At 43.1% G+C, this 14,730-nt stretch overlaps 1 protein-coding gene across 1 annotated transcript; it reads left to right on the forward strand.

The window, feature by feature from the left end:
* Positions 1-6: 6 nt before the first annotated feature.
* LOC115280009 (zinc finger protein 471-like) lies at positions 7-14,516 on the forward strand. The gene is given in 5 exon segments (XM_029924577.1): positions 7-49; positions 7,907-8,033; positions 9,726-9,815; positions 12,405-12,962; positions 12,965-14,516. Coding segments are annotated over 5 exon segments (2,295 nt in total). The 5' UTR covers positions 7-16; the 3' UTR covers positions 14,452-14,516.
* Positions 14,517-14,730: the final 214 nt, after the last annotated feature.

Genomic DNA, 14,730 nt, shown 5'->3' on the forward strand with positions numbered 1-14,730 from the left:
GGCAGGGAAGGCGGAAATGACTGTTGATCTAGTGAAGGCCGCATCCCAGGTTAGTGACTCCCCTTCCCATCCGAGGGACGCAGGCTTCCTCTGTCGGATTTAATAATGCCTCTTTTCTTTGGAAAATTCCCTGATAAACAGCGGCCTTGAAGGGCCTGGTTCCCGCTGTTCCCAGGGGCACCGTCTAACTCAGACTGCCTGATGGTAAGTAAAACTGCGTATGAGGAGGCCTGGAGCCTCCTGGGAGCCCTCTCTTCTTCCGATTTCATTTTTAGTATCTTTTTTTTTAATGTTTGTTTATTTATTTCGAGAGGGAGAGGGAGAGCTTGAGCAGGCAGGGGCAGAGAGAGCGAGCGAATCCCAAGCAGGCTCCGCACTCTGGGTACAGAGCCTGGCGTGGTGCTCGAACCCATAAACCTTGAGATCGTGTCCTGAGCCAGATCCAAGAGTCAGATACTTAACCAACTGAGCCACCCAGGTGCCCCCTCCCCACTTCATTTTTATTTTATTAAATTTTTAAAAAATGTTTTACTTATTTTTGAGAGTGAGCGAGACAGTGCGAGTGGGGGAGGGGCAGAGAGAGAGGGAGACACAGAATCTGAAGCAGCTCCAGGCTCTGAGCTGTCAGCGGATTGCCCGATGTGGGCTTGAACTCACAAACTGTGAGATCGTGACCTGAGCCGAAGTCGGATGCTTAAGTGACTGAGCCTCCCAGGCGCCACCCCCCCCCACTTCATTTTTAATTCAGTGTTGACCCCCGGGAAAGATTTGGGTTGCATTACATGGGGTTCGGTACCAGTGAGTTGGATTCCATGTGCTGGCCCTTTCCTGTTTTTAGAATTCGTGAGGAATCATCCTTCTGGCTGAATTTTGTTTAATTTTCTAATTTTATCCTTAAATTCTTAAATGTTTTTCTTTATTTGTTTGCCTAAAAACAAAAACCTATTCTCATTAATTTTTGTAAATTTAAAACATTTAAAAGGTGATAAATGTCCAGTAGAAAATTCAATCAAACCTCCCTTTGGCCTTCTAGTTCTTAAGAGACAAATACTTCATTCAAGTTTATTCTGTCCACACAAAGATATGTCCCTTCACAGCTTGTGTGTTGGGGGCTCCTGTTTTAGAAATCCATGTCTACCCCTACAGTATGGTGATACTCTCCTCTTTTTCTTCTTTATTTAAAAAAGTGTATTTATTTATACTGAGTGAGGGAGAGAGAGAGAGAGAGAATAAACAGGGGAGGGGCAGAGACACAGAGGGAGAGAGAGAGTCCCATGCAGCCTCTGCTCTCCATGCCAAGCCCAAAGAAGGGCTCGAACTCACAATCACAAGATCATGACTTGAGCCGAAACCAAGAGTAAGATGCTCAGCTGACTGAGCCTCCCAGGGACCCCTAGTTACACATTTAATATTAAAAATCACATTTAATTAATTTTGAAGTGTTGCCCTTCCCCACCCTACCCCCCACTGTTTATGAAATTTTAAAAAAGAAGTACATGGATTTGGGTATCTCTGTCTTTCTCAGCATTAGAACCACTTTGTGAAGCAACTAACAATTTTTTAGATTCAGAACTCTTAGCGTTTGTTTGTATGATGTTATTGAAATTGTACATGGTCATAAAAACCAAATAGTACACCGTTAAGATTTCCCCCCTTCATTTGTCGTACAGGAACAAGTTGGGGATCCACTTTATGTCTTAGTTTTTGTGATATTAAGCTTTATACTTCTGAGTAAGATGTTTAGAACACTATTACGTATTTTAGTCTTAGATATTATTATCTATTAATGTACTACTGGGGACAATAAAGATTTAGTTTAATAATAACGCCAACACACGTGCTCACACTTTACTTTTGTGTTGGCCTTCAAATGTTAATTATTACTGTTTCAGTTTTAAATCTGTTCAGAGTAGCTTGGTGTCTTTTACCAATTTTGGAAGATTTTCAACCATAATCTTTTCAAACATTAGCTCAGATTCTTCTTTTTCTCTTCTTCTAAATTTGTAATTACATAAAGACTAGATCTTTTTGGGGTGCACTCGTTGGCAAAGCATTTGACTTTGACTCAGGTCATGATCTCATAGTTTGTGTGTTCGAGCCCCACGTTGGGCTCTGTGCTGACAGCTCAGAGCCTGGAGCTGCTTCCGATTCTGTGTCTCCTTCTCTCAACGCCCCTCCCTGCCTTGCACTCTGTCTCTCTCTCTCAAAAACTTTTTAATAGAAAAATAAACATTAAAAAATTTTTTAAAAGACTAGATCTTTTACTTTGTTATATATTTTACTTATACTCTAATTCTCTTCAACTCTTCAATCTGTTGTTAATTCACCTTTGATCTAAGCTTCCATTAGATTCATTTTAGTTTTAGAATGTCTATTTAATTATTTAATGTAATTTCCCATTTTCTGCCGAAGTTCAACATCTTTTATATTAATCCCTTAGAAATATTCGTTCTTTTGCATACTTGTCAGATAATTCCATCATCTGGATCTCCTGTGAGTTTCTTTCTGTTTTCTTTTTTTTTTTTTTAATTTTTTTTATGTCTTTTTATTTATTTTTGAGAGACAGAGAGAGACAGTGTGAGCAGGGGAGGGTCAGAGAGAGACAGAGACACAGAATCTGAAGCAGGCTCCAGGCTCTGAGCTAGCTGTCAGCACAGAGCCTGATGCAGGGCTTGAACCCACGAAATGTGAGATCATGACCTGAGCTGAAGCCGGCGCTTAACCAACTGAGCCACCCAGGCGCCCCTCTTTCTGTTTTTTGATTCTTTCCTCTTGATTTTTTGTTTTATGCATTTCATTATTTTGGGTTAAGTGGTAGACTTTGTATATTAATACATTTTAGAGATAATTTGAAGCTTTGACATCTTCTTCTCAATAGTGTTTACTTTTTGAAAATAGATTTAAAAAAATAAACTTTATTTTTTATAACAGAAAGATTGCAAAGACAGTACTGGGAGCATCCAAATACCACAGTCAGCTTCCCATTATTAACATCTTACATTAATTAGCATGGTACATTTGTTACAGTTAATGAACCAATATTGATATATTATTAATATGATTAACTAAACTTTATGCTTTGTTCAGATTTTCTCTTTATTTATTTTTTTAATTTTCTTTTTTCTTTTTTTTTTTTTGAGAGAGAGAGAGAGAGAGAGAGAGAGCGCGCGAGCAGGAGAGGGTCAGAGAGAGAGGGAGACACAGAATCTGAAGCAGGCTCCAGGCTCTGAGCTAGCTGTCAGCAAAGAGCCCGATGCGAGGCTTGAACCCACGAACCATGAGATCATAACCCATGCCAAAGCTGGATGCTTAACTGACTGAGCCACCCAGGTGCCCCTCTTTTTATTCGATGTCTTTTTTCCTGTTCCAGGATGCTACCCAGGAGGCCACGTTACATTTAGTAGTTTTCTCTCCTGATGCCGAGATCGTTTCCCATCCTTGCCTTCTTTTTGTTGACCTTGTCAGCTTTGAGGGGCACGCATGTATTTTGTAGACTGTCCCTCATATCTGCTGTTTTTTGCATGGCTAGACCGCAGTAATACATTTTTTGGAGGAAGATCACAGAGGTCGCGTTCCATTTTCATCACATATCAAGGGCGTACGCCATCAAGGTGACTAATTACTGTCCCTGGATTGGCTGGGGAGGTGGCATGTGTCAGGTGGCCCCGCTGTAAGGTTACTCTGTTTTTGTTCCACTTTTCCATACTGCACCCTTCGGAAGGAAGTCACTGTGCTCAACCCACAGCTTGGGAGTGGAAAGTTATGGGGGCGCCTGGGCGGCTCACTCAGTTAAATGTCCGGCTCTTGACCTAGGATCACATCATGTTCTTGCAGTCTGTGGGTTCGAGCCCCATGTTGAGCTCTGTGCTGACAGCTCAGAGCCTAACGCCTGCTCCAGATTCTGTGTCTCCCTCTCTCTCTCAAAAATAAATAAACATTAAAAAATAAGTGGGAAGTTATGTTGTCCCTCAAGAGCGGAGCACCTAAGTAACTGATTTGGAATCCTTCTGCATCAGAGGTCTGTCTGTTCTCCTCTACTTATTTATGCAGTCATTTATTTGTATCAGCATGGACTCGTGCGTATTTATTCGTACCATAGGTCGTAATCCAATACTGCTGTATTTTGTTGTTCAAATCGTTCCAGCTTTGGCCACTAGGAGCTTTTTCAGTGACTCCTGTGTCCCGGTGGCACACCCTGTCATTGCGGGGTATTCTTTGTGTGCCGAACAGTGGCTTGGACACGGCGTGTCTAGGTTAGCCTGTGTGCTTTGCACGCGGGTCCTCCAGGGAGCCGCGTCCCCGCGGTGGAGCTGCTGTCCTTTGGCCTCGGGCGCACAGCTCTGCTAGGCACGACCCAGTCTCAGTCTAGGCAGGAGCTGAAATGCTGGGGGGCAGGGCCTCAGTCCTTCCAAAAGCTGGGTTATTTCTGGCTCATCAGTGCTGGGGCGTCCGCCTTCCTCTGGCCCCTCAACCAAAAGCGTGGATGTTTACCAGAACCTCCGCTTGGCAGTGAGAGTCACCCGTGGACAGTCTAATGAGCATTTATTGTTGTTGCTTCTCCTCACATGTCCGTCCCAAGTCCTTGATTTGTCAGCTCTGAGTGTTTTATCGATCTGCTTCTGCTTGGGAAGTCTGAATAAACCTCACTGGCTATCCTAATATTGGAGATTGTGGAAGTAATTTAAGGTATAAAACATGTTTGGGGAGATCTTTGCCTTGTCTTTGGGCATTTCTGCCATTTTATAATGTGGAAGGGCTGATATTCTTCCCTTTACTCCTCTTTTCCAGAATTCTCTTGACTTTTTTTTTTAAGTTTATTTATTTATTTTGAGGGCGGGGGGAGAGAATCCCAAGAAGGCTCCGTGCTGTCAGCGCAGGGCTGCATCTCACAAACCGTGAGATCATTACCTGAGCCGAAAGCAAGAGCCTCACGCTTAAATGGCGGAGCCATCAGACGCCCCTCTTAACTGTTCTTACAAGTTTATTTTTCTAGCAAATATCAGAATCAGGCATTTTTCGAAGCCCTGCCGGTTACGTTAAAGTTATTTATTTAGCAAATATGTTTTTGCCTTTGTCCTTTCCAGGCGGTCTTTGGGATTCTGGCAGCGCAGCAAGAAACAACGGTCGGTTCCCCCCTGGAGCCTCCTTCCCAGAGCGGAGCTAGACATAAATAAAGGAGTTTGTAGACATTCAGTAGGGAAACGTGCCAGTCTTTATTTGGACATAGGTGTTCACTTTTCTTGGGCAGATTAATCTAGGAGTGCTATTTCTGGGTCATATGGTGAATTCATACTTGAATTCTTAAGAAATCGCTACGCTTTTCCAACGTGGCCGTGACACCACATCCTCAGCAGCGGCGTGTGAGGCCCCCAGGCTTCCACGTCCTCTCTGACGTTTGTCACCTGTTTTACCCGCTTAATTTGATGACTGTCTGTTGTTACTTGTAGGTTTTCAAACAGATAAGGTTTTAAATTCATCTTTTCGTAGTTTTGTAGTGCTCTGAATCCTGACCAGAGAATAGCCCGAAAGTTTGAGGGTTTCAAATTTGCAAATTTGTTGACCTAGAATGTGACCAATTTTTATTTATTGTATATTGGGGTATACCAGAAAGCTAAAAACTGCATTCCCCAGACTCCTTTGCAAAGTGGGTTCGTGACTTCTGTTGCCCGGCAGAGGCTTCTAGTGTAATATGTGGAACAGGAAGCGGTTAAGTTCAGGCAAACAGGATTTTACAGCCAGCGTGTTGGCAGATGTCGGCAGGGGTTGGCAGGGGAGGGGATTAGGTTCTCCTGGGCAGCTCTGGCTGAAGTTCCTACGGGTCGAGTCCTACCATGTTGTGTGCTTGGCTGCGGGAGACACTGAAGAACGGGGCTTTTCTCCTGCTCTCTAGCCTGTAGACCTCATCCTTTGGTCCTTCGGGGAATCCTGTGTGTTATTGGATACCTTGCATAAATGTTTCTCTTCTTAAAAAAGAAAGAATTATAGGCTCTTCAAATGCTGTAAATTAGAATTTCATTGAATATAGGATTATTAGTAAAAAAAAAATATATACGTAAAGATATCCATATAAACATTGGGAAAATAACTAACTGTGAGTACCAGGATCACAAGGAATTCAATATATTTTTCTGGGGGAATAGCCAAAACACCTGTTTCCTTACCGGTGACCAAATTGTACCAAATATTGGAAAGAATGTGACGACTTTCTGCTAGCGACGATAAATTCATGTGAATGAACTTGATTTCTGTAAGAGCGTATGAAATGAGAGGCATCAGCCAAAATGGCAGCCTCAGCTAACCGGAAGGTGCAAACCAGAGTTCAGGAAAACCAGCTGCTCACAGTGAATCTCTAAACGCATTGTTAATACTGGAGCGCCTGGCTGGCTCAGTTGGAAGAGCATGTGACTCTTGATCTTGGGGTCATGAATTCGAGTCCCAGATTGGGTCTATAGATTACTTGAAAACAAAATAACAACAAAAACATGTTAATACCTTTATGTCAACAATATATTAAAACATTTTCTCTGGGGCGCCTGGGTGGCTCAGTCGGTTAAGCCTCCGACTTCGGGTCAGGTCAGATCTCACGGTCGTGGGTTCGAGCCCCGCGTCAGGCTCTGTGCTGGCAGCTAGCTCAGAGCCTGGAGCCTGCTTTCAGTTCTGTGTCTCCTTCTCTCTCTGCCCCTCCCCCTCTATGCTCTGTCTCTCTCTGTATCAAAAATAAATAAAACATTAAAAAAATAATAAATAAATAAAACATTTAAAAAAAACATTTTCTCGAAGGTGTGTATATCTTCTGAAATCCCATACATTGAATATCTCTGTAGTGAGCCTTTGTTTAAGTGTTTACTGTCAGAAAGTAAATTAAGGTGTTCTGCGCATAGCTCTTTCTTTGGATAGTCAGTTACCAGTGTGTTTGGTAACTTTGCAAATCAGGCACTGAATGTGAAGATTTTGTTTTCAATGGAAATAAACAAAGTTGAGATGAAAAATGCCCATAATATTTTTAAAGATTCCTTATGACCTGTTGGTGACTGTAACTGGATGTTAATTTTTCTCTTAACACATTTTATTCTTTAAGAAACGAAAAATTATGTTTATCTGGTTTCGTTTTGATAGTGGTTAAGTCGATAGGCTTACTGTGCTCAGACTCAGTGCACACACTAGGTGTGTTGTAGTCTTATGTTGGGTGACCTGTTACGACGCAGCCTACTGTGGTGCGGCGTGTCATGCTGAGTCTGAATGGCGTGGCACAGGAACATTGCGTTCTGATTATGTTCATTATTTTTATCGCATAAGAAAAAAATAAAATCAGGCCTCTCAGTTCAGTGCCCCTTCCCTTCTGTAACATTAGGATCCCATCACGAACCATTTGTAAAATGTCAACTTAGGTATTCTTTTTTGTTGTTTTTAAAGTTTCAGCCACAGATGTAGGTCGTTCCTTGAGGCTCTTATTTACTGCCTGTGGCCGCCTCTCCGTATTTCCGCGTGCGGAGAAATGGGCCAGCGTCCTTTCATAGAGTTCAGTTTGTCACTTCAGTAACTGCCTTTGTAGGTTGGAGTTTCCTATTATAATGGTTTAATTTTTCTTTCTCCCCCAAGGGCTGTTTCTCACATAAAGTAGAAACAATTTAAAACTTCAACCTGGAGTTATGCATGAAAATGAGCATTGGTTAATATAGAATTTATTTGTATTCGTATTTACTTATTTGTATCTGGCGTCTGGGTGTGCAGTTGGTTAAACATCCAACTCTTGATTTCAGCTCAGGTCATGATCTCGTGGTTCATGAGATCAAGCCTGCCCCAATGGTACAGAGCCTGCTTAGGGTTCTCTCTATTTCTCTCTCCGTCTCTCTGCCCCCTTCTTTCAGAATAAATAAACATAAAAAATGTATTTGTGTCATTTCAGGATTTGGTGACATTCAAGGATGTGGCAATAGACTTTTCCCAGGAGGAGTGGGAGTGGCTGAACTCTGCTCAGAGGAATTTATACAAGAATATGATGTTGGAGAACTATCAGAACCTGGTATCACTGGGTAAGAGTCTTTTCTCTTCTTCATCATTTAGAATTACTTTAGGGACTCTTTACTTTTGTGTTTACTATTAAAACTTTTTTTTTATTGTGTGTGGGTAGATTGAAATCTGGGAAACAAAGAGGACATCAGGGATTGATGAAAATTTCAGGTTAAGTCAGTGAATGTGATGTGTGTCAGAGAATCCATGAGTGTGGCCTTTAGACATTGGGAACACGGGACACGACGTGGCTTTTCCCTGGTCCCCTGTGCTGCCTCATCTCCTCTGTCCTACAGTTCTGTTGTCATTCCCACTTGACGTACGAGGCTCACCCAAGGACATAGCTAATTATTACAAATTTAGAATATGGATTTTTAAAAACTCTGTTTTTATAAACTTGGAATAAGTCAAACCGGTGAGACACAAACTATGGAAGTGGCTTCAGATATTCTTATGGAAACTTACTGGCTCCTTCCCAGCTCTAGGGCCGCCTTGTTGTCTAGACGAGCTTTCTGTTCTCTAAAAGGCCCCTTTATCCTGCTTGTAGTTCACTGAGTTTCTTGAAACTAAATGTGTGTCTTTATTAAATTTGAGTAATTGTTGGCTTGCTTTCTTCAAATAATTTTTTCTGTTCTCCTCTGGTATTTCAGTTACAAATATGTAGAACCTTTTACATTATGCCCGAGGTAACTGACGGCCTGTCCATTATTTAACGTCTTTTCTTGTTTGCGTGTCAGACTAGATTAGATGATTTCTATTGACTTTACTTCAAGTTTCTTGACTCTTTGTGTATCCTCTTCAATGTCTTAAGTTTTAATATAAATTTTTAAATTTCAGATACTGTATTTTTTTCAATTCCAAACTTTCCACTTAGTTCCTTTTTTACAATTTCTGTTTCTCTGCTGAGAAATTCTGAGCATATTTTCCTTTATATTTTTGGGTATAGATGAAAGGGTGGTTTTTAAATCCTGGGCTACTAATTCTAGCATCTGTTATTACTGCTCAGGTCTTCATTAACTGCTTACCTTCCTGAGTGTGATTTGCTATTTTCTCTTTTTACTTATGTCTAGTAATTATGGATTTTATCATGGACACTATAAGTAGTACGTCACAGAGGCAGTAGATTCTGTTATATTCTTCTGAAGAGTTTTGTGGGGTTTTTTTAAAGTTTTTATTTTTTTGCATTTATTTCTTTTTGAGAGACAGAGCACAAGTGGGGAAGGGGCCGAAAGAGAAGGAGACACAGAATCCGAAGCGGGCTCTAGGATCTGAGCCTGACATGGGGCTTGAACTCACAAACTGTGAGATCATGACCTGAGCCAAAGTCAGATGCTCAACCGACTGAGCGACTCAGGCGCCCCTTGTGTTGTTTTTTAAAAGCAGCCAGTTAACTTGACTCAAACTGCAAACTCTGTCTCCAGAGGCTCTTTACAGTATGTCACTTACTGATCTGATGATCCCGTGAAAATACTGGGTAGCATTTCTGCCCCTGGCCCCTTAGAAAATTGTTTAACTTTTTATAGAGTTGAGTCTTGGCAGTCCCACCAGACTATGCCAGAAGCTTTATGTAATCTGGCTCTAAAATGTGTTTTACCCCTTCATCTGGTCGTTTGTTCTGTGTCCCTGCAGCAGTATGCAGAAACTGGCTTAGAGCTCTGAAATACCCAAACTCTGGCCAATTTTCATGTCTTCTTTTTTTTTCTTTTCGTATGCAGGGCTTTGCCTCCCTAAGCCATATGTGATCGCCTCCTTGGAGCAAGGGAGAGCGCCTTGGGAGATGAAGAATGAGATGACAGGAAGCCCAGGTGAGTGGGACAGAACCCGGCAGGGGAATCCTTTCTGGGTAATGGCTCAGCTCTTTTCCAAGGTGATACTTTTCCCTTTCTTCTGCTTCTCAGAAGTTCTTCTCAAGCCTTCCAAGCGTGAGGAGAAAACGGAAACTTTGCCATGTGGCCTGCGCCCCCCAAGCCCCTCTCTGCCACCTGAAAGTGTCCTCTCTGTGACACACCAGCGCATTGTGCAGAAGTCTGTACCCCGCTCTTCCCATCCTTCCTTCTGCTGAGTGACTTCTACAGTTTCTCTGTTTCTTAAACCTTAACTCCCAAATTAGGTGCTGCTTACAAATCATGACGTTCGCTGCTGCTGTCAGTCTGTCTTTGCCTTCTTGTCGCAGACGGGAAAGACCAGCCCCTACCGGCCCCTGTGTGACCAGCTCCACCTACGGCTCTCGCCCGACCCTCTCGCACTTCTTAGCTTTTTCACTGCACTTGGGCACAGAGCTTTCTAAACGACGTGAGGTGCCCACGTGCTTCGAGTGCATTAGAGGTGTGCCAGCGTACCGAGTCGCTGAGCCTTGAGAGACCAGGGGAGGCCAGAGACAGTCTGGGTTCCAGGTTTGCTTGCTTCCGGGCCACAGGCAGTGTCATCCCCCAGCCGCTGTGCGTCTTACGCAGGTCAGGAAGTGCCTGACGACGCAGTCGAGAAGCACTGGCCTTACCCGTCGGTCGCCTTTTCTGACCTCCCCATGCTCTTTCCTGATTCAGGCCTTTGGGTTTCCTGTTTTCTCTGCCTAGAGTGCTTCTCTCTTGGCTCTGTGTCTGTGCGTGACTGTCAGACCAGAGCTCGACAGTCCTCTCAGGAGGGGTCCTGTACTCTGTCCAGCCCGGTCACTTTTTCCCAGGCATTGTCTCACTCGGGAGAGCCTGTAATGAACCTGTTTGTGGTTTATATGCTTGTTTCCTGCCTGCCCCGCTGAACGGAAAGTTCACGAACAAAAGGGATTTTCAGATCATACACGCTAGTTACACCTTTATGATATTCTCCCTTCGTTTCTTTAACAGCATTTGATCGTTACACTTTTCAAAAAAGTTTTTAACATTTTTATTTATGATTGAGAGACAGAGAGGGACAGAGCACGAGCATGGTAAGGGCAGAGACAGAGGGAGACACAGAATGGGAAGCAGGCTCCAGGCTCTGAGCTGTCAGCACAGAGCCTGACGCTGAGCTAGAACTCAACGGACCACAAGACCATGACCTGAGCTGAAGTCAGATGCTGAACTGACTGAGCCACCCAGGCGCCCCTGGTCTTGCCTTTTTAATCTTTTTCTATACTGCTGAAGAACAACTTGTCTTTATTATGTTTGTGTCACTAATGCTTGACACAGGAAAACTGTTTTAGGGAGCACCGGATCAGTCTGTCACTTGCTGTGGATAACTTAGGAAAGGAAAGCACGTTCTCTTTTGCCCTTCCTTGATGCCAGCCTTTTCCCTGAAGTTTTCTCTTAGTATCATCATCTCTTCCATACACATTTCTTCTTCGTATGTTTATTGAGAACTTGTATATGCCTGAGTTTCTTTGATATATGTTAAGTGGCTTAGTAGCAGTATTTAAGGCATATTTATTCTTCCCTGAAGCTGATATGCTAGACTGCAAGACAAGACACTTACTTTCGGTGGCAATAAAAGGAATTAATAATAGTAAACCCAGGGGCGCCTGGGTGGCAGAGTCGGTTAAGCATTCGACTTCGGCTCAGGTCATGATCTCATGGTTTGTGAGTTTGAGCCCAGCATCGATCCCTGTGCTGACAGCTCAGAGCCTGGAGCCTGTTTTGGCTTCTGTGTCTCCCTCTCTCTCTGCCGCTCCCCTGCTCATGCTTTGTCTCTCTCAAAAATGAATGAACATTAAATAATAATAATACCCACCTACATATCATTATGAAGCTAGTTTATTCAAAAAGACTTAATGCCGGGACACCTGGGTGGCCCAGCTGCTTAAGCATCCAACTCTTCATCCCCCATTAAGATGTGGTCTGAGAAGTGAGGATGAGTAGAATGGAAAGATGCCTTAATACGGAGTCAGAAGTTCAGGGCTCTGAGAAATGCAGAGTTCACTTTTGAAACATGTAGCAGTGGGACATACAAACACTATTACCTGCTTATGAAAAGATTAGGAATTTTCCTAAACCCCAAGGGAGGTCAGGAAGCATGAGATATTTGTGGTCTCTAGGAATCTTTAGAGATTTCTGATCAGTAGTTAATGTGATGATACTGCTATTTAAAGAAAATTTACCTTGATGTATATGTGAGTTAATTAGAAGTGGGAAAGAATAGGGGACTGGTGTTTAATTTATAGTAAGTCATGGTAATGCAGGATGAAATGTTATCGTTGTAGCCTACTTCTCCAGAACCCCATTACCTTCATTTAATTTTCTTAATCACCTTTTCTGTGTTTCCCTGAGCTCTGCTCTGAAATCTGGTTGCATACTTTTCAGTTCCTGGTCATGTGCATAACCAGTTTTGTGGGATTCACTGTTTTGGAATCACCTTGTCCACATTACGTTTCCTTTGTTGTATCCCATGAATAAGGAAACATTTGCTGTTCTGGTATCTTCCAGATTTGGAATCTAAATTCGAGACACACCAATGATCTCTGAAGCACTTTGTATATGATGATGTGGTAATGGAGAGACTTACAGGCTGTGGACTTGAAGGTACTACTTTCAGAGAAAACTGGAAATGTGAACATCTCTTTGAGAGGCACATGGTAAGTCAAGAGGCATTTATCAGGCAAGAAGTAATCAGTCATGACAATATCCTCACTGAGGAAATAGATCACAACTGTCACAAATCTGACAAATTTGTCCATCTGGACCCTGTAGAGGAAAATGTTTATAACCACAGGTCAGATAAAAAAAGCTTCTCCCAAAGTTCTATGGTCATAAAACACAAGACAGCGTATGCAGGAAAGAAACTATTTAAATGTAATGGATGTGAGAAAACCTTTACCCACAGCTCCTGTCTTACTGTTCAGCAGAGAACTCATACTGGAGAAAAACCATATGAATGTAAAGACTGTGGGAAAGCTTTCAACCAGAGCCAGCACCTTGTTCAACATCACAGAACACATACTGCAGAGAAACTCTTTGAATGTAAAGAATGTAGGAAAGCCTTCAGCTGAAACGTCACCTTATTCAACATCAAAGAATTCCTACTGGAGAAAAACCATATAAATGTATGGAGTGTAGAAAAGCCTTCAGCCAACCTGCACACCTTGCGCAGCACCAGAGAATTCATACTGGGGAGAAGCCCTATGGATGTAAGGAATGTGGGAAAACCTTCAGTGACAGCTCATCCTTTGCCCGGCATCAGAGGTGTCACACTGGCAAAAGACCCTATGAATGCACTGAATGTGAGAAGGCCTTCCGGCAGAACACGTCCCTTATTCGTCACTGGAGGTATTACCACACTGGTGAGAAACCCTTTGATTGCATCGATTGTGGGAAGGCGTTCCGTGATCACATAGGCCTTATTCAGCCTAGGAGAATTCATACTGGAGAGAAACCCTATGAATGTCAAGTGTGTGGGAAAACCTTCAGTTACGGCTCCTCCCTTACAGTCCATCAGAGAATTCACACAGGAGAGAAACCTCATGAGTGCGTTGTCTGTGGGAAAGCCTTCAGCCACCATGCTTCACGCACACAGCACCAAAGAGTGCATTCTGGAGAGAAACCGTATGAATGCCAGGAATGTGGGAAAGCTTTCAGACAGAGTATACACCTCGCCAGTCACTTGAGGATTCATACTGGTGAAGAACCCTATGAATGTACTGAATGTGGAAAAGCCTTCAGCATCAGTTTGCAGCTGGCTACTCATCTGAGAATTCATACTGGAGAGAAACCGTATGAATGTCAGGAATGTGGGAAGGCTTTCAGACAGAGGGCCCACCTTGCCCAGCATCACCAAATTCACACAGGAGAGAAACCTTACGAGTGTACTGAATGTGGAAAAGCCTTCAGGCAGACTACTCGCCGTATTCAACACCAGAGAGTTCACACCGGAGAGAAACCCTGTAAATGTAGTGAATGTGGGAAGGCTTTCAGTGACAGCTCATCCCGTTCTCAGCATCGGAGACTCCATACCGGTCAAAGGCCCTATGGATGTGTTGAATGTGAGAAGGCATTTAGAACAAAGTCCTCCCTTCTTTGTCATCAAAGATGTCATACTGGGGAGAAACCTTATGAATGTAGTGTATGTGGTAAAGCCTTTAGCCATCGCCAGTCCCTTACTGTTCATCAGAGAATTCATTCTGGAGAGAAACCGTATGAATGTCAGGAATGTGGGAAAAGCTTCAGCCAGATCGGACGCCTTAATCTACACAGAAGAATTCATACCGGAGAGAGGTCTTACGAATGTAAGGAGTGTGGGAAGGTCTTCAGACAAAGTGCGCATCTTACTCTTCATGAGAAAGTTCTCAGGCACCCAGCTCACCCTCACTCCGGATCTCACCAAGCCCCGTGGATTTATCTGCTAGGTGTTTCTGGAATTCAGCCACTTTCCATTCTCAGTGCCCTACTCCCAAACACAGCCATTTCACGTGGACTATTCCAGTATAAAAACTGGTCTTCCATTCTGTTTTATTCCCTTCGAGTTCATTCTTCATAGTACTGCCATGGTGGTCTTTTTTTTTTAAATATTTATTTAATTTTGAGAGAGAGCGAGCGAGCAAGCTGGGGAAGAGCAGAGAGAGTGAGCGAGGGAGACACAGAATCCATAGCGGCTCCAGGCTCTGAGCTGTCAGCACAGGGCCAGAGGCGAGGCTCAAACCCACTAACCGTGAGATCATGCCCTGAGCCGAAGTTGGACGCTTAACCGACTGAGTCACCCAGGTGGCCCTGTGGTCTTTTAAAAATGTAAATATAATTAAATGAATCACCTCTTAAA

This window comes from Suricata suricatta, chromosome 16 (assembly GCF_006229205.1).
Source record: "Suricata suricatta isolate VVHF042 chromosome 16, meerkat_22Aug2017_6uvM2_HiC, whole genome shotgun sequence".
Taxonomy (NCBI): domain Eukaryota; kingdom Metazoa; phylum Chordata; class Mammalia; order Carnivora; family Herpestidae; genus Suricata; species Suricata suricatta.